The sequence below is a fragment of the Oncorhynchus mykiss genome, chromosome 6 (genome assembly GCF_057628025.1).
Source record: "Oncorhynchus mykiss isolate SJ-2025 chromosome 6, ASM5762802v1, whole genome shotgun sequence".
In the NCBI taxonomy this organism is placed as follows: Eukaryota; Metazoa; Chordata; class Actinopteri; order Salmoniformes; family Salmonidae; genus Oncorhynchus; species Oncorhynchus mykiss.
This window is the reverse complement of record NC_143027.1, coordinates 66448354-66469414: the sequence shown is the minus strand read 5'-3', so window position 1 is coordinate 66469414 and position 21061 is coordinate 66448354. Positions and strand designations below refer to the sequence as shown.

Sequence of the window (21061 nt, the reverse complement as noted above, 5' to 3'; positions counted from 1 at the left end):
TATATATTTTCTACGTATCTCACTTCTCGAGTACTTTGAAAACAAAAGGTTAAACATTCAAGAAGTTTAAATGCAAACCTTTGAAAAGGTACTTTGTCCGAGCCATCAACCATTGTGCTGGTAAATCAACTACAATACTAAAGTGCCTCATCATCATCTGATCACCACCGTGAAGCAGGCAGTATTTATAGCTTGAGTGGTATAGATCATGTGCATAGTCTACTGGAGTAATATTTCTCAGTGTAATGGGATCCTCAAAGTCATTGGAACGGACAGATTCCATACAAAGATAGTAACCTGGTAATTAATCTGCCTGAGCATGTGGCCACCCCCCCCCCCCCCCTCCATCTCCATCTCCAGCTCTCTGACTATTTTTATCCCGCCCTAAAAGGGTTATTCGGCTTTCCCCATAGGAGAACCCTTTGAATAACCCTTTTAGGTTCCAGTTAGAATCATTTTTGTTACAAATAGAACTGTTTGGGGTTTCATGTAGAACCCTTTACACAGCTTTTACCTGAAACCTAAAAAGGGTTCTCCTATGGGGACAGCCAAATAACCTTTTTGGAAGTTAAAGCAGTTTGCTGACAGGGTTGGGCAACTGAAATGTAATTATGTCAATAAGAAAAGGAAAGAGAAAGTTTTAAAGCACACCATACCACCATTGATAAGTTTCCCTGCCTCCAATGTACACTGAAGAGTTCATTAGCCTTTATTGTTTGTCTCTAAATCACAAACAGTGCAATTGGAAATCTGTTTTTATTTCCACATGAAATTGCTCATCATGACCCTATTTCTACTGGGTTAGGTCCAATCAGCCAATCAAAAAGACTGTAACTTGCTAACTCTAATACATGCCTTACAAAGGAGCCTGGGCTCTGCTCTGATGAATAACCACTAAACAAAACATTACCTCCACTCCCTGTTAACTTACTCCAACACTGCTTAGAGTCAGAGGCCAATTGCACCCTTTGCTTGGTAGCATTCTGAGAGCATAGAGAGGCAGGAAGAAGATTTCTGCTATGATCATTGATGTCAGAGAGTTATTCCAGTCTTGTTGACTGAGATATGAACCTTCTGCCTTGAGCCTTGTGTGGGTGTGCCAGCTCTACTGTAGGTGCCTCAGTGCTCCAGCTCCCAAAATCTGCTGCCAAATATCTTTCGTAACCCTCCTAAATGCTCTACCGACAACAAACTCCCTCTTACTGAGCTCACCATGCATTTTCCATAGCTTTTCTCCATCAAGCCATTTCTTGAAAAACTACTGCTTTCTGTGCTGTCTTTGCACAGAGAGCCAGCCCTATGTTGGATTGATTTCCTCATCTTGTGTTAGGGCACAGGAATTTAGAGTTGAAAAGGACAGGTCGATCATGTCCTTTGGATATTACAGGGTAGCCTTTCAGAGCCAGGATACTTGAAATGTATAAATTCCTAAATTACAGACAAAAAATGGAATGTTAGGAAAAAATGGGGGGAAACAGTATTTTGCAGATAATCACTAAGAGTATGTTTTAGCCTGAGGCAGAGAAAGTGAGGGAGGAAGACCTTGAGAGATATGCAGAGAAAAGGAGGAAGACCCTGAGAGATATGCTGAGTAAAGGAGGAATAGAAGTAGAAAGGCGGAGATATTAGTTGAGAGACAAGGAGAGAGAGAGAGGGTAAGTGTGGAGGTGTTCAGGTACGGCTTGTTGCTACTGTAGGAAGAACAGACACCTGCAGAGCTTCAGGGCCAGTGGTCCATTGTGGGATGCTTTGTGTGGAGGGGCTGTTCGCAAACAGAGAACCACACCGCACACACACACACTCACACGCGCACACGCACACACACACGCACACACTGATCTCACCCTCATCTTCCTCTGGCTATCTGTCAAAGGTCCATGACACACCATTCTCACAATGCTTGTCTCAACGGGGAACCAGCATTTACAGAAAGCCAAGTTCAATTCAGACTTAATAGAATAAACGCTGAAATGTACAGTGGGGAGAACAAGTATTTGATACACTGCCGATTTTGCAGGTTTTCCTACTTACAAAGCATGTAGAGGTCTGTAATTTTTATCGTAGGTACACTTCAACTGTGAGAGACGGAATCTAAAACAAAAATCCAAAAAATCACATTGTATGATTTGTAAGTAATTAATTTGCATTTTATTGCATGACATAAGTATTTGATCACCTACCAACCAGTAAGAATTCCGGCTCTCACAGACCTGTTAGTTTTTCTTTAAGAAGCCCTCCTGTTCTCCACTCATTACCTGTATTAACTGCACCTGTTTGAACTCGTTACCTGTATAAAAGACACCTGTCCACACACTCAATCAACAGACTACAACCTCTCCACAATGGCCAAGACCAGAGAGCTGTGTAAGGACATCAGGGATACAATTGTAGACCTGCACAAGGCTGGGATGGGCTACAGGACAATAGGCAAGCAGCTTGATGAGAAGTCAACAACTGTTGGCGCAATTATTATAAAATGGAAGAAGTTCAAGTTGACGGTCAATCACCCTCGGACTGGGGCTCCATGCAAGATCTCACCTCGTGGGGCATCAATGATTATGAGGAAGGTGAGGGATCAGCCCAGAACTACACGGCAGGACCTGGTCAATGACCTTAAGAGAGCTGGGACCACAATCTCAAAGAAAACCATTAGTAACACAACGCCGTCATGGATTAAAATCCTGCAACGCACGCAAGGTCCCCCTGCTCAAGCCAGCGCATGTCCAGACCCGTTTGAAGTTTGCCAATGACCATCTGGATGATCCAGAGGAGGAATGGGAGAAGGATATGTGGTCTGATGAGACAAAAAGCTTTTTGGTCTAAACTCCACTCGCCGTGTTTGGAGGAAGAAGAAGGATGAGTACAACCCCAAGAACACCATCCCAACTGTGAAGCATGGAGGTGGAAACATCATTCTTTGGGGATGCTTTTCTGCAAAGGGAACAGGGCGACTGCACCGTATTGAGGGGAGGATGCTAGATCTTGGCCAACAACCTCCTTCCCTCGGTAAGAGCATTGAAGATGGGTCGTGGCTGGGTCTTCCAGCATGACAACGACCCGAAACACACAGCCAGGGCAACTAAGGAGTGGCTCCGTAAGAAGCATCTCAAGGTCCTGGAGTGGCCTTGCCAGTCTCCAGACCTGAACCCAATAGAAAATCTTTGGAGGGAGCTACAAGTCCGTATTGCCCAGCGACAGCCCCGAAACCTGAAGGATCTGGAGAAGGTCTGTATGGAGGAGTGGGCCAAAATCCCTGCTGCAGTGTGTGCAAACCTGGTCAAGAACTACAGGAAACGTATGATCTCTGTAATAGCAAACAAAGGTTTTTGTACCAAATATTAAGTTCTGCTTTTCTGATGTATCAAATACTTATGTCATGCAATAAAATGCAAATTAATTACTTAAAAATCATACAATGTGATTTTCTTGATTTTTGTTTTAGATTCCGTCTCTCACAGTTGAAGTGTACCTATGATAAAAATTACAGACCTCTACATGCTTTGTAAGTAGGAAAACCTGCAAAATCGGCAGTGTATCAAATACTTGTTCTCCCCACTGTATGTTGGATGCCTATATGTCATATCCTCCAGTAAATACAGTGTAAAGCATATGGATCTAAATAAATGTTACATTTATAAGTGTAGAAAATCCATATCATCATTGTATATCTTTTTTGTCTTGTTAATGACTGATTATGTCAAAAAGAGAGATCCAATCTTGAAATCACAATTACAGGAAAGAGGTTCAACAGCCAGCAATAAACACAAATTCACCCATGAACTATATTGACATTTCCATCAGGAGAAGGCCCCTAATCCCTTACCTTATCATCCAGTTTCTTGGCACAGAAGAACAGTTCAACATATCCATTGTTGCCAGAAATTTCTTCAGCGTGTACCTGAAAAAAGTTTTTTTTAGTAAGTCCCATTTTTGCCAATGAGAATATTTTATTTTCCGCAGGCAGACAGCCTGTTGTATGACATGTGGACAGGACCAAGAGTGTTATTATTTTAAAACTTCAACAGAAAGCTCACTCAAGCCCAGAAACGGATGTGGTCCCATTACTGTAATGCAGAGCTGGCCAAACGACTGCATGGCAGCTGGGTCCAAAGTTAGACCACAAGACTGTTTGGTTGGCCCCCAAAAGGAATGCACTAATAGCTAAAAAGTGTATTATTCTGCATATTTAAAGGAATATTACAGACATGCTACATTTTGTGAAAAAGAAAGAGAGAGAGAGAGAGAGAGAGAGAGAGAGGGAGAGAGAGGGAGAGAGAGAGAGGGAGAGAGAGAGGGAGAGAAAGGGAGAGAGAGATCATATAATCCATGTACACAAACAACAAGTGTTCAGTTGAAAATTGTTAATAAACACACAGATTTCCTTCCTCAGGGCCATGGGGTGAGACAGGGATGCAGCTTGAGCCCCACCCTATTCAACATATACACTGAGTGTACAAAATATTAGGAATGCCTTCCTAATATTGAGTTGCACTCCATTTTACCTTCAGAACAGTCTAAATTCATCGGGGCATGGACTCTACAAGGTGTTGAAAGCATTCCACAGGGTTGCTGGCCAATGTTGACTCCAATGCTTCCCACAGTTGTGTCAAGTTGGCTGAACCATTCTTGATACACAGAGGAAACTGTTGAGCATGACAAACCCATCAGTGTTGTAGTTCACTCAAACCGGTGCACCTGGCACTTACTACCATATCCCTTTCAAAGTCACTTAAATATTTTGTCTTTCCCATTTACCCTATATATGGCACACATACACAGTCAATGTCTTAATTGTCTCAAGGCTTCAAAATCCTTCTTTAACCTGTCTCCTGCCCTTCATCTACACTGATTGGAGAGGACTTAACAAGTGACATCAATAAGTGATCATACCTTTCACCTGGTCAGTCTCTATCCAGGAAATGTTTTGTACAATCAGTGTACAATATATCAATGAATTGGCGAGGGCAGTGGAACAGTCTGCAGCATCCGGCCACATCCTTCTGGACTCAATCAAATGTCTACTGTTTGCAGATGATCTGGTGCTTCTGTCCCCAACCAAGCAGGGCCCAACAGCAGCACCTAGATCTTCTGCACAGATTATGTGAAACTTGGGCCCCCATGAATCTCAGTAAAGAGAAAAATAATGGTGTTCCAAAAAAAGCTCCTGTTACCAGGACAACAAATATAAATGAAATCTAGACACCGTTGCTCTAGAGCACACAAAGAACTATACCTACCTCGGCCTAAACATCAACACAACAGTTACCTTCCACAAGGCAGTGAAGGATCTAACAGATAAGGCAGGAAGGGCCTTCTACGCCATCAAAATGAATATACAACCAGTCATCCCAATTACGATCTGGCAAAAACTACATCAATCAGTTATAGAAGCCATTACTCTCTATGGTTGTGAGGTCTGGGGTCGACTCACCAAACAAGAATTCACAATATGGGACAAACACACACTTGAGACTCTACATACAGAATTCTGCCAAAAAATATACTTTGTGTACAACGCAAAGCCCCAAACAATGCATGCAGAGCTGTTAAATTCTATAACCACCTAAAAGGAAGTGATGACCACACATTCCACCACAAAGCCCTCACCTACAGAGAGATGAATCTAGAGAAGTGTCCGCTCATCCAGCTGGTTCTGGGGTTCTGTTCACAAACACAAACAGACCCCACAGAGCCCCAGGACAGCAACACAATCAGACCCAACCAAATTATGAGAACACACTAAGAGAACTATTTGACACACTTTTGCTGTGACCAAAAAAGAGAGCAAATTGTAATGCTATCAGTCCCTAAACAGTGAGTACACAGTGGCAAAATACCTGACTACTGTGACTGACCCAAAATTAAGAAAATCCTTGACAATGTAAAGACTCATAGCCTTGCTATTGAGAAAGGCCACCATAGGCAGACCTGGCTCTCGAGAGAAGACAGGCTATGTTCCCATTACTCACAAAATGAAGTGGAAACTGAGCTGCACTTCCCAACATTCTGCCAAACATATGACCACATTAGAAATACATATCTCCCACATATCACACAGACCCACAAATAATTTGAAAACAAATCACACATTGATATACTCCCATATCTGTTAGGTGAAATACTGCAGTGTGCAGTCACATCAGCAACATTTGTGGCCCATTGCCATGAAAACAGGGCAACCAGTGGAGCACAAACAACATGGTAAATACCACCAATATTTATCTGTTTATTTATCTTCCCCTACTATTCATGCTACAACTATTTGCACATTGCTAAAACACTGTACATAACACTTTAAATGTCTATCTTTTTTAAACCTTTTTGAGTTCAATATTTTCAGTTAAATTCTAATCGTTTTTGGTTAATGTTGTTTTGTGTCTTCTCACTTTTGTTTATTGTTTATTTCACTTGCTTTGGCAATGTAAACAAGTTTCCCATGCCAATGAAGCCCATTTGAATTGAATGGAGAGATGAGAGGGGAGAGGGGAGAGGGGAGAAAGGAGAGATGAGAGGGGAGAGATGAGAGGGGAGAGGGGAGAAAGGAGAGATGAGAGGGGAGAGGAACTTAGGGAGAAGGGAGCACTCTAAAAGGAGACACTAAAAGGTGACACAGTGTTGCATAGCTAATGGTGTGGTCAGAGCCCAAAGAGTTCCAGATCACTACAATGAGCCCATTACAGTGAGTGCTGCTCACCTTCAGAACCACTCCTGACGAACAATTAGAAGGTTACAAGTCATCTCAACACATTAGGACAAATTGTATTGGCCCTTTACTGCCCCTCATCTCCTAAATAAGTGTAATTATACGCCGGTAAGCCAGTGAATCAAGTGCTGTCTATCTAACAGGACTTTATCTGTGTTAAAATGCACGACTACTACAATAATGAACAACATCTGTTGACTAACGGCATACAACGGTAACTTAATCCCTACCATTTTATCAACTGTTCTCCACATCCCATGTCCCCATATGCATATCTGAGAGATGTGTTACAAAGACTGGGGAGGGATTTTTCACACAAAACAAAAACAGTTGACTGTTGTTCTGCCACCTTCCAGATTAGCCTGCAGGCACATTCCAGGCAGACGCCATGTCATTGGGATCCATCTCACGGACAGACCTAACAAAGCCCAGGTCCATTATCATATCAGGAAAAGCCATTTTCAGAAACACCATGACACAGGTTAGCGCTAATTCACTAGAATGCATTAAGCCCACACTGCTACAGGACGTGCTTAAACAAACCCATTATATCCCCCAAAACCGCCTCCCAGCAAGCTGCCGTCATGTGATCGCACCCAATCAATGGCCATAATGGCAACACTAGCCCGGAGGGAAAGATCCTCAAATTTCATCTGTACTTTGGCCATTTCCATCACAAGCAACTCATTCTCAGCCCTTCTCTCCAAGGGCAATTTATGCGTAGTTTGTTAGGGTAAAATCAATAAAGATAGGTCTCAATAAGGCCAAAGGTCTGTTGTTGACATCGGATTCACTCCTTGGTTAAAACTCCTTCTCTTTTCTCCTCTCATCTCTGCAGTATAAGAAGGCACAGAGATCACAGACTCTGCACCTCTGACTTAACAGGAGCAGTGAGGAATGCTGACTCTTCCTCCCACTCTACTAAAGGTCAGATTTGCAGGCTTGTTAAACACAGTTTCTCTGTGTTGTTCCCTTTTGTATGGCAATGTAATGTTGGCCTGGCAGATGGTGTTGAGACCATCCAACTGAAACAACACTCTGTGCTTTAACGTCCCCCTCTCGTTGTCATGACAGATATTGTATATGAGTCATGATTCTTTGTACAGAGAAGCATCCTTACATCACAGGATTCACATCATCTACTTGCTTGAATTGATTTAACAAGTCATTGCATTTGATTTTGCTTGCCACTGTTACTGCAACATTGAGCCAATGGTGAGCGAGATCAATAGGGTGATGAATAGGGGGAACCTACCGTGATGGTGGATTTCCCAGCGTACTTCGCATACTTTAGGAATAAAGGCTTCACCATCTTCTTCTGGGCTACAATCTGTGGAACACAGGAAAACTATGAAGGACTGGTGACTAGTGAAGCAGGGAGAAGTATTACCGGACAATTAGTACGAAAGCAGTTTGAGAGCAGTGTGACGAGGACTGGTGACCTCTAACCTTTACCCTCTGACCTCTGTTGTTGGTGAGCAGCAACTCGGCACACTGTTCCATTCAGTTTATGTGTGGTGAGTGATTTGATTAGACATAAGAAATGGTACATTGGATAACTGAGTGGAAGGGTCAGACTTTCAGTACAGGACCTGGCCGAGCGTACACTCCACTCCGCCCAGGAAGTCGTCGTCGCGGGTGCCAATACTGTGGGTGCCATGGATGTCGTAGACCTCGAACCGCAGCTTCTGCACTTCCTCAAAGTAGTAGTCCAGGGTGAAGACCTTGGCAAAGACCGGGTGCAGGTTGCTCTTGATCACCTCTGTCCTGTCAAGCTGAAGCGACAAGAGGGGAGAAAAAGGTTAGAATGTGGACACGTTGTTGGATATTACTGGAGAAACTCGGACCTCCAACTCAACTCTCTAATGAGAGCTTCCTACCAATTAAAAATGAAAAGTGCAGTTTTATATGCAATGTACATTGTATCAGTTCATTTGCAATGCTAATTAATGTATGGGACATGATGATGCATTAATGGGCACATGGGAATGCAGGAACTACAGCCAAATACCCATCTGCACCTGGATCACCGCTACAGCCACTGTTGGCGTTCTTGTTTGTTTTCCTGTTGATTAGACCAAAATGTAAATCTTGTGAAGATCTTGTTCAGACAGTGACAGCAGAGAGGATTTTAGTGGACTGAGGGCTGAGAGCTCAGCAAACACACAGCTCATCCATTGCCATGCTTGGACATACACCTGTTTATCTAATACACCTGGTTCATGCCTGAACTCTCCACATTGCCACCTGCTTTCAGTGGAGCACAGAGGCTGCGTTTACGCAGGCAGCCCGATTCTGATCTTTGACCAATCAGATCAGCTCTTTTGCCAATAATTGGGTAAAATATCAGAATTTGTCTGCCTATGTAAACGCAGCCAGAGTGTACCCATCTAGCACCCAGACAAATGATGTCCCATCCAGTAGCATCCAGCATCCAATTATGTCCAGTACCAGATAAATGATTGGTCATTTTTCTCCAAGCTAGGTATTCTGAGTGGAGTCAACTCATCATCAAAAGCGTATGTTCCCCCTAAAGATGCTATCAGTAAATTAAAGTGACCTAAAAAGCTGTGTTTGAACCATGGTTTAAGTGAATCAATGGATTTCAAACTGGAGGTATTGAAAAGGCATATTGAAAAATAATTCAAGCCTAAGGCATCTGGTAGAAATTTAAAATGCCATAAATGTTTTACTCATTTTCCATTTCTTTTCATTTGAGGAAAAAGTTGTGATGGTAAAACAGACGATAAAGTCAGAAAGTCGTCAAACACAGATAGTTAAATATGATAGGCAAATTGACATAATCTCCATAGTTTGATCTAAAAAAGAAATAGTCTAGAGATTGCCATCAATCTCAATACAGGCCTAGCCATCAATCTCGCTAACAACCTTACCATAGCAGAGCCAAATCCCACCTGTCCATAGAGCGCAAATCAAGAATGAAGCTCCCTGATCAGCAGCTCTGTCAAAGCTCTCTAAAGTCAGAGTCAACATGGGCCCCACACACCAAACTCCATGAACATACATGGCACACTATAGTACACACATGCACGTCCACGTTAACATTCAGATATTCAGGAGTTAATCCTACTGCTTTGCCTCATGCTGTTGGCCTTGAGCTGACGAGAACACACACAGACACACACACATGCACATATGCACACACTCACAATGGTTGATGAGAAGCAACAGAAGCAACATGCACCTTTTCTCACTGACAATCACTGTGGAATAAAGTGTCTAGTCTGCCAGTCCTAATTAACGACACCTCAAGAGTGTTAAAGACAATGTTATTATGTATACTGATACAGGTGACCTGAGGAATGGGGGTGGGTTGTCTTGTTATTCATTACTGACCCTGCAAACAGTACGAGTGGTTAATTTCTCAGGAGATAACAGCTGAGACATGTTTTAATTAGACTCTCTAGGTCTCCTCTCACTGTTTCTCTCATTCTCTCTCTCCATCTCTCTCAGTCTTTCTCTCTCTCCATCTCTTCCTGTGCTATCTGGTTGGACATATTTGTGAACACGGACAAGTTCATTTCCGTGTGTGAAGAAATCTACCTAGAGCCACAGAGGAAGGGCTGTGTCTGTGTGATGCCTACCCCTGTGATGCCCATTCATCTGGGGGGGTAGGGAAAGTCTACAGAGATGTGACTGTCTGACGTATGGAGGGATCTCTGAGGTCCCAGGGAGTCAGCTCCCTCTCTCCTCACTCTCTCCCACTTGCCAGCAGAGTCAGTCCTGAATGGGAGACCAGATGCTGCTGGAAGTGAGGTTGGAGGGCCAGTAGGGGGCACTCTGGCCAAAGGAGCTCCCAATAGAGTACCACAGTATGAGTTGTAAAGCCTAGCGGACAAACAAGAAAATGGTTCCAATTGTTTTTCCCATAGGTGATTTTAGAAATACTTGAAATAAGGGCTGTGTCTGGTGTAGGATTACCCTGGCGAGAAGTTTTGATAACCGTGTAAATGGACAAGGTGACTTTTATCAATATATTTGCCTGTATTTACCTCCACAAAATGAAATGCTATTTAGCTGCTAATGTGGCTATCATAAAATACTACAACTGCAATGATGATCTGGACGAGACCGAGATCGAGGTAAATGTAAGAATCATTTGGGGTGGTGCAGCGGTCTCAGGCACTGCATCGCAGTACTAGAGGTGTCACTACAGACCCGGGTACGATCCTGGGCTGTATCACAACCGGCCGTGATCGGAAGTCCCATAAGGTGACGCACAATTGGCCCAGTGTCGTGAGGGTTTGGCAGGGGTAGGTCGTCATTGTAAATAAGAATTTGTTCTTAACTGACTTGCCTGGTTAAATAAGAAACACATATCTAATGTTAGCTAAATTTAGGAATTAATAACTTAGCAAAATGTCTTTAAATTGACAATTCTGTGAACTGTCTTGGGCAAGTTTTAAATTGACACAATACCTGTTAGCAAAGGTGTCAGCTAGAGATGATGTGCAGGAGCTTGTATTTGTAGTCTTGCATTACGTCTACTTTCATGCTAATTAGGATTTTCGAATCTGAGAGTAAATAGAGACTAACTATATTGATAAGTCACCTTGTCTGAGAGAGATTTACATGGTTATCAAAAAGTCACCCCAGGGTAAGCCTATACTACACAGCCCTTATTCTAAAATTCCCTACGGGAAAAATGTCTGGTGGAAAAATGAACCACTTCCCTGTTTGACCGCTAGGTTTTATGGGTATTATGACACCCTCACTGTAGGGATCTATGCCCCAGGGCAGTGAAGGGGACATTGCACTGAGTAGGGTCTTTCAGATGAGATTTTAAAATGGGTGTCCTGACTCTCTGTGGGCATAAAAAAACTCCTTGGCACTTATCGTAAGAGTAGGGGTGTAATGCCGTGTTCAAAACAACTGTGAACTCCAGAAAAAAAACTAGCTCCAACTGGGATAAATCTTTTTGAACGGTCATCCAACTCGGTATTCCAAGTCGGAAACTCGGGCATCTTTCTAGAGCTACGACTTCCCGACCTGAAGATGTCAAGATGTCAAGATGTCAACTGATGTCATGATTTGACCATGTTTTTTACCCAACTGAGAACAGAGGACTCTCATTAACTCATTTTCATACAGGGAAGGTGGTATCAGTGACAAACACCAGAATGCAAAACCGCTACAGGTGGAGGGGGATTCAGAGAGGAAAAATGTGAGTCGATTTCTTGATACCTAACTTTTATAAAATAAGTATAATCCCATCTTCAACTAAAAATGTATGAGTTTTTTTTTGTTCCCTTGTGTCCATGGAAGCACCGCTGCAACACACACCCGCCACATGTGCGTGATTGGCTGGGGAACGACGGCTGGCTGGTGGCAGGATATTGTATATACATTCATTCATATGGGCAGAATATTGAATAAAATGTATAAATAATGTGCTGCAGTCGTTCGGCAGGAGAGAGAGAAGCGAGATCTGTGTGGATTTAGCTACCCGCTCTCTCTCAGCCTTCGGCAGGATGAGCTAATTATTTGCATGACAATGTTGCTTCCCTGTTCAGATGGATGAGAGCAAAGGAGTGGGCCACCAAAGACTCAAATACAGAGTAGTACAAGACATCATATCCCAAGGGAGTGTTCATTCAAAGGCCTCTTCCCCAGCCCAACTATCTCGACACAGCTCTCTGTTTTGCTGAATTCTATCTGTAGTAAAACCATGAAGTGACTTCAGCCACTGTATATCAACAGCACTGATATGGTTAAGATCAGTGGCATGTATTGATGGATGCCAAAGGAAGCCAGGCTTTCCCAAATAATTTACCAAGAAAAAAACATAAAATAATGCATCTTTCGTCTCTATGTGTTTTCATAATTGACCTTCAATTCGCAAGAGGCTGAATGTATCTCACCGGAGAAAGCATCAGAGCGAGAGAAACAGCGCCCCTCTGTCTCTGTATGTGTAGGCCATCTATTTGATGTGGTCTGGTCATAAAGAGTACGATATTGCTGCCGCCCATAGCATTGAACGCAAGGGAAACCAGCAAGTGTTTAGTCTAAAAGTATAAAGTATAAAATAATAGCCAATCAGAATTGAGCTCAACTGTGAATGGTCCTGGCGTACCAAAATAAAGTGCCAAGGGAAGCCAGTCTGGATTTGGCTTCAGTCCTATCATAGAGAAATACGGCATCTATAGAAACAACTTGAATTGTTGCATCTCGTTTTGTTGTTGTCTTCTGGTGGCTAGCTAGCTAGCTAAAATTGCCCCTTTCCTAAATTAGATGGAGATAGGGATTTGGACTTGTGGTTTTACTTAGTTCTCTGTACTGGCCAATAACTATAAAGGCAATTCTGAACCAACCATAAACTACAATGTGCCCCTGGACTGAGAGGATGGAAGTTCAAGATGTAGCTAAATGTAGAAGGCTAACATTGCCCATGAAAGGAAGTTGTGCTAGCGCCAATTATTTTAGCCAGGTAGACTAGGACAACAAAAAAATAAGAATGTACTGTATGACAGTCATAGACAACTTGGTCAACATTAAATACTTTCACACACACACACACACACACACACACACACACACACACACACACACACACACACACACACACACACACACACACACACACACACACACAAATAAATCAGAACCATGTACAGCCACATCATATGTACCTTACATGGATTGGACTAAATCGTTTTTGATATCTTTTAGTTGTCACTGTATTAGACTATGCATAGGTGATTCGATGATGTTGAAATGCTGAAGTTGAAATGGTGCTGGAATAGTGGAGGCAGCTCCTGTTTTCTTTGCGACTTGCAGTACCTCTCTGTGGTTCTAAATTGTAGTTGTTTAGTAGTCTGAAAATGTCAGAAACATGAACTTTCTTGACCATGCTGTAGGTCATGTAACTGTTTGTTACATGCAATATGTTCTGTGGACTTCACCAGACAGATGTTGCTCTCTGGGTTTGTGGTGAAACAAAGGTGTGGTTGAATTTGTCCTGCCACTGTGTCTTCTTATTGTCTCTGCCATAGGCCTATATATCACAGTTGCAAGGCAAGCAAACTAACAGGTTATAGAGAGAACAACACAATTATCACAGCACAGGTTGTAATAAGGATTTTTATCTGCCTTGGCTTCCCCAGTGATTTTACCCACGCACCGCTTCTGGTTAAGATACTTTTAGTCATGCAGTGTATGTGGACACCTGCTCGTCGAACATCTCATTCCAAAATCATTGGCATAATATGGAGTTGGTCCCCACACTGCTGCTATAACAGCCTCCACTCTTCTGGGAAGGCTTTCCACTAGATGTTGGAACATCGTGTTGGGAACTTGCTAGTGAGGTCAGGCACTGATGTTGAGTGATCAGGCCTGGCTCGCAGTGGGCATTCCAATTAATCCCAAAGGTGTTCAATGGGGTTGAGGTCAGGGCTCTATGCAGGCAAGTCAAGTTCTTCCCCACCGATCTCGAGAAACCATTTCTGTATGGACCTCGCTTTGTGCATGGGGGTATTGTCATGTTGAAACAGGAAAGGGCCTTCCCCAAACTGTTGCCACAAAGTTGGAAGCATAGAATCGTCTTGAATATAATTGTATGCTGAAGCATTAAGTTTTCCCTTCAATGGACTAAAGAACCTAGCATGAACCATGAAAAATAGACCATTATTCCTCCTCCACCAAACTTTACAGTTGGCACTATGCATTCGGTCAGGTAGCTTTCTCCTGGCATCTGCCAAATCCAGATTTGTCCATCGGACTGCCAGATGGTGAAGCGTGATTCATCACTCCAGGGAACGTGTTTCCACTGCTCTAGAGTCCAATGGCGACGAGCTTTACACCACTCCAGCCTACGCTGGCATTGCACATGGTGATCTTACGCTTGTGTGCGGCTGCTCAGCTATGGAAACCCATTTCATGACACTCCCAGAGAACAGTTATTGTACTGATGTTACTTCCAGAGGCAGTTTGAAACTTGGTAGTGAGTGTGTCAACCGAGGACAGACGATCTTTACACGCTTCAGCACTCGAAGGTCCCGTTCTGTGAGCTTGTATGGCCTACCAAATCGTGGCTGAGCTGTGAAGTTTCCACTTCACAATAACAGCACTTACAGTTGACCGGGACAGCTCTAGCAGGGCAGATATTTGACGAACTGACTGTTGGAAAGGTGGCATCCTATGAGTCATAGGATGCCACATTGAATGTCACTGAGCTCTTCAATAAGGCCATTAGACTGGCAATGTTTGTCTATGGAGATTGCATGGCTGTGTGCATGATTTTATACCTCTGAAATAGCCGAATTCACTCATTAGAAAGTCTGCCATATATGACTGATATTCTGTATATCTATAAGGCAGTTTGAATTATAGATGGTTGCCAAAGAAATCCATCTTTGTTCCTTCAGCCCACCTTCAGCCCATTGCGTTCCCATTTGAGATGCATTCTCCACTGACATGGATGATATGGTTATTCGGAGCATTAGGTTGTATCAATTATATCACCTCCTAATGCTCAAGCTGAATTTAGGGGAGTTATGTAAACTACTCAAATGCTCAGCTTGCAGAGAACCCAGGTTAATTTCCTCATGAAATGTTGTTTTATTGCATTACCACAGCGACAAATTGATTAGTGTGTGCTCAACACTATCAGCCAAGCGTCATTATTGCCAAAGCCTCGGAACACATTTCTCATTCATAAACATTAACTGGGCCTCAATAAATGCTTCCCATTTCAACACACTACGATTTGGCATTGTCACTGTTAATCATTATCTGGCAATGCCTGGAAGAGAGGCGAAAACATTGGGGCTTAATTGCAACATACACTGAGTGTACAAAAAAATGAAGAACATTAAGAATACCTTGCTGATATTGAGTTGCACCCCCTTCTGCCCTCAGAACAGCCTCAATTTGTCAGGGCATGGACTCTACAAGGTTTCTCAGGGATGGTTTACTCTTGAAATGTCTTTGGTCTCTACTGACTTAGCTAAATCAGCTTTTAGTTCTTTAGTTCTTGCACCTTATTTGTGGAACAATCTTCAAAATGTTGTTAAATGTGATGTTTTGGTGCCTCTAGGGCGATTCAAAAAGCTGATTGAGGACCGTATTACTGATGAATGTGATGTTCTGGTGCCTCTAGGGCGATTCAGAAAGCTGATTGAGGACCGTATTACTGATGAATGTGATGTTCTGGTGCCTCTAGGGCGATTCAGAAAGCTGATTGAGGACCGTATTACTGATGAATGTGATGTTCTGGTGCCTCTAGGGCGATTCAGAAAGCTGATAGAGGACCGTATAACTGATGAATGTGATGTTCTGGTGCCTCTAGGGCGATTCAGAAAGCTGATTGAGGACCGTATTACTGATGAATGTGATGTTCTGGTGCCTCTAGGGCGATTCAGAAAGCTGATTGAGGACCGTATTACTGATGAATGTGATGTTCTGGTGCCTCTAGGGCGATTCAGAAAGCTGATTGAGGACCGTATTACTGATGAATGTGATGTTCTGGTGCCTCTAGGGCGATTCAGAAAGCTGATTGAGGACCGTATTACTGATGAATGTGATGTTCTGGTGCCTCTAGGGCGATTCAGAAAGCTGATTGAGGACCGTATTACTGATGTATGTGTTTTTTTTATGACTGGGTTTTTCTTTCGGCATTTTGTCTTTATATTATATATTATATATTTATATTAATGTCTATTTTCTGTCATTTATGTCATCTTTAAAAGAGACCTTGGTAAAATAAGGATAAATAAATCAAATTCACAAGGATGTTGGCCCATGTTGACTCCAATGCTTCCCAAAGTTGTGTTAAGTTGGCTGGATGTCCTTTGGGGTGGTGGACCATTCTTGATACACATGGGCAACTGTTGAGCGTAAAAAACCCAGCAGCATTGCAGTACCATACCCCGTTCAAAGGCACTTAAATATTTTGTCTTGCCCATTCACCCTCTGAATGGCACACATACACAATCCATGTCTCAATTGTCTTTAACCCGTCTCCTCCCCTTCATCTACACTGATTGAAGTGGATTTAACGAGTGACATCAATAAGGGATCATTGCTTTCACCTGGATTCACCTGGTCAGTCTATGTTATGGAAGAACAGGGCTTCCCTCTTAAGGATCGGACCCTTTTTAAACATTTTTTTAGCCTAAAATTACATACCCAAATCTAACTGCCTGTAGCTCCGGACCTGAAGCAAGGATATGCATATTCTTGATACCATTTGAAAGGAAACACTTTGAAATTTGTGGAAATGTGAAATTAATGTAGGAGAATATAACACATTAGAGCTGGTCAAATATACTACAAAGAAAAAACATGTTTTCTTTCTTTTTCTTTTTTCAATCTTTGAAATGCAAGAGAAAGGCCAATATATGACTTAGGAATCTAGGCACAGTTTAGATTCTGGCAGCAGTGTAGGACTGAGTTTTAGACTGAGATGGCAACGTTTTAGACTGATCCAATGAACCATTGCATTTCTGTTCAAAATAGTACCAGGCTGGAACAGTGCCAGGCTGGAATCCCATCTCAAATCATCCATTCAAAAATCATCCCATCTCAAATGGGAACGCAATGGGCTGAAGGAACAAAGATGGATGGATTTCTTTGGCAGCCACCTTTATTCGAACTGCCTTATAGATATACAGAATATCAGTCATATATAATGGAGTACTGCATCATGGGAAATATGCTATTCATAACTCACACACCCCCAGCTCATATTACAGATAGAGTACCAGTGTAATTCCAAGGCAGACAAGAAACTATGATCCGCAACTTAGAATGAGATAGTGAGAAAGAGATACGGCGAGTAGAGGAAGAAGCGTGAAAAGGAAAATAAGATTTCCTGTCCCCGTCCCTCCTCCTATGAACAATGTTCTCGGTGATCTGTTTGAGAATTTCAATTCAGTTTCAGGTAGCTACTCTATAAATCAGAATCAATTTCAAAAGAAAAGAAGATGGCAACAATACCACCAAGCCAGCACCAGATATGTCACTTCTCCCTGGCTCTACTTTGTTCTCTGTGATCTGGTGCACTGCCCAGCTGTTGGGATAATGGGAGCAAGATTAAGATTTCATCCTCAGTCTGACACGTTCACACAAACAGCTCACTCCTTAAATCTCACTCCTGTCTTCAAGCTGCCGTTCCAGATAATACTTTTTTTCTCTAAATATGGCTCAGCTTTGATATGGAGAAATGGAGGGCGGGGAGAGAGGCTGCCCCTCCCACTGTGCCGGCTATATCCTGCTAGGTGACAATGCCTTCCATTCAGTAGAAACAAGCACTCACTCTGGTTCACCTCATGCTATCCAACTCTGTCAGACACGGAATCATTGTTATTTTAATAAACTGGGGTCATACTACCCAATGTTACATGTCAACATCATAGAGATACTTATGCAGCTCATTACTGGCGTTTGCGCTTCACAGGCTTAGTTGTTTTAGCATCAACATCCATTGCTTATTGTTCATACAATCAGTACATTATGGAGCGAACCATGTTAGTTAAGACTTTACCAGGCCAGTAGGTTGGGGACATACAGGCGATGGGGGGTACTCACCTCTGTCCACTGTCCCTGGTTCTGCACCATGAGTATGACACATGGGTCAGACTTGTTCAATGTGTCTCGGTCCAGCAGGGCCTTGCAGGCGACGCGCAGTTCCACTTTGGAGACGCAGGCGACAGGGCCACCTAGAGCGGCCCCTGGAGAGGTAGCATCCTGGACGTCATTCATCCTGGCTCAGGACCCAAGGAGTCAACCAGTAAGGAGCAAGAGAGGGTGGGTGCTGCCGAGAGCTCAGAGTAATGGGAACTACTAGGGATGGCTAAGGGATTCAAACCGAGCGAGGCACTGAAATCTCACAGAGTTAGATACATAGAAGAGAAGAATGGATCCTTGGACTTGGTAGTGAATGTTACAAAAGGGAAAAGAGTTCTCGCAGAGGTCTGTATTTGAGATGAAGGCAGGTGTAATTTAATGTCTGCAGAGATAACAGACAGGGTGGGCCGAGCTGGATGGAGGTTGGGGAGTCGTGATTAGATGACCAGAAAGCTGTGGAGGGTCATTTACGATTCAGGACCAGCCAAAGTGTGTTTTCATGTGTTCTTCATGAAAAAGTTGTCCATGAGCATCAGAAACAGGTTAAAAAAGTGTGTGCTCCCAATCATCCTTCTCTTCAAATTCCACACAGGTACTGTACCTATGTAAAGAAAACACAAATTAAAGGTCCAATGCAGCTGTTTTTATCTCATTATCAAATCATTTCTGACTAACAATAAAGTACCTTACTGTGATTGTTTTCAATTAAAATGGTCAAAAGTAATTTCTCAAGCAATCATTTTGCTAGGACTCTGGGAGTGGTCTGAATGGGGAAAACTGAAAACTTGATTATTATTGGCAAAGAGGTTTGGAACTGTCTTTCTTATTGGGCTAATTACCACCTGGTGATGTAACCAGGCAGGCCAAAACTCAATCCCAACAAAACAGGTTGACATTTCAGGCAGTCTTGTCAAACAGCTCTTGTACTAAAATGGCATAATCATTTTCAAAATGTCACAGTATTATTCCAACATAGTGTGAATATATATATATAAAACACAGGGAAATCACGTTTTTGACTGCACTGGGCTTTTAAATATCTGCAAAATAGCATATATCCACAAACAACATGTTATTGAACCTTACCATCATCCTAATCTTAAAGGGGCAAATTACAGATACCCAAATAAATAGTAGCAGAATCCAAGTTCAGACCAGAAGAAGTTTGCATATGAGGTAGGCTATGAAGGTGATTGAATAATAACAGGTGAATTACTACTCAGTAAAAAATTATAATATTGACAAAGCCTGCCCAGGCGCAAGAGTCCACATTGCCCTATTTCAGCACCACCGCTAATGGACAGCGACCTTCAGTCATTCAGCTGCTGCTCTCCAGTGGGGTGAGGCTCGGTTGAAGCAATTATGTTACATTAGATCAGGCGCCCTTGGCAGCAATCATAAGTGTTTGACGAGGTAGTTAGAAACAATAAGAACAAATGATAAGGGTTCATATGACTCATAAAATAGAACACATATTGAGATTATTGGCTACTATAAAACAACCAATAACCGAGAGTTGTAATTAGTTCGAAATAATCTGCCCAACACTTGTAACGTTCAGTTGGTTCCATGTTCTTATATTTGTTGTAATATATTGCAATGACATATAATATGATGGTGGAACATAAATGCCAAAAATAAGAGTGCTGATCTATAAATGTTACAGATAAAAAATAAAATGTGGAGATGAGATTCTCATAACCTATTATTGAACAGCAATATATCTCCAGCCTGTTGTCTGACCAATGAACCAACAATTGCATGGGCACACACCCCTCCCTGGTCATGTTAAACCGGGCGTAGCACGTGAATTTCATATATACTGTGTCTATCTAGTATATATCGGTCTTATATCTGGTAGAGAGTCAGTTATAGACAGCTAAGCTTGGTAAATGACTACTCAAGACTTGTCCAATTGTAATTGCCATGATTTCTATCCAACTAAGCAACTCATACAGATTTTGTTCTCAACTTTGGTCTCAACCTAAATTATTTCCTACGATAACTATAGCATGATTTGTTGAGGGTGACAGAGAGAAGCGCGACTGCCTTATTCATTCAATTATCGTCACATAATATATATAAACTGATCTACATTACTGGCTTAACTGGTCGTTTATCAATGCAGCTCCACAACCCCTAAATGAATCCAAGCATTTCACAATGAATGATATAACAATACAACATGAACGTATACTATTCCAAAAATACTCTGCAATAACATTATTTTGTTCGATTACCTCAATCATTCAGAAACTTGCATCACATGCTTCAAAATAATACATCCAAACACTTGCTGCTTGTTCCTACCTGACGTGGTCCCCTGAACTTACACTTGTTGTTACCTTTCCTTCAACACACTGCTTGATTTTCCGAAACTCAGGAACAGTGGAGGGAAAGTGGTAGAAGCAAGGGGTGTGTGATAGCAGAGCGAGGGAGTGGATCTGCCAAACGACACCGATAAAGCTCGCAATGTCACCAGAATCCGCTAGGGGGAGACGTAGAGGTGCGACAGCGGTTCACAATAGCGATACAAGAACACTCTCTTGGCGGCTGTTCCACACTAATTATCTCACCTTTCTGCTCATTTTCACATGAGCCTTAGCTAAAATTGACCACCAGAGCATTTATGCATTTGTTGATTAGCCTTTTTATTTAATCTGCTATTGATCAAATAAAATACAGTGACCAACAGACAATTAAAAGCATACAGATTACAAATATACAACCACAAATGTTGTTTTCCTCAACACTAATGGGCTACATATTATA

General features: G+C 42.4%; 1 protein-coding gene across 1 annotated transcript in view; it reads right to left on the bottom strand.

Moving 5' to 3' along the window:
- LOC110526392 (copine-7) overlaps positions 1–20740 on the bottom strand; it is a 41960-nt gene extending 21220 nt beyond the window's left edge. The window contains exons 1-5 of the mRNA XM_021607339.3: positions 20600–20740; positions 18251–18890; positions 8296–8478; positions 7959–8033; positions 3824–3898 (exon numbers count right to left, since the gene is read on the bottom strand). Coding sequence (XP_021463014.2) covers positions 3824–3898; positions 7959–8033; positions 8296–8478; positions 18251–18424 — 507 coding nt within the window. The 5' untranslated portion in view covers positions 18425–18890; positions 20600–20740. The remainder of the gene's footprint in view (positions 1–3823; positions 3899–7958; positions 8034–8295; positions 8479–18250; positions 18891–20599) is intronic.
- Positions 20741–21061: the final 321 nt, after the last annotated feature.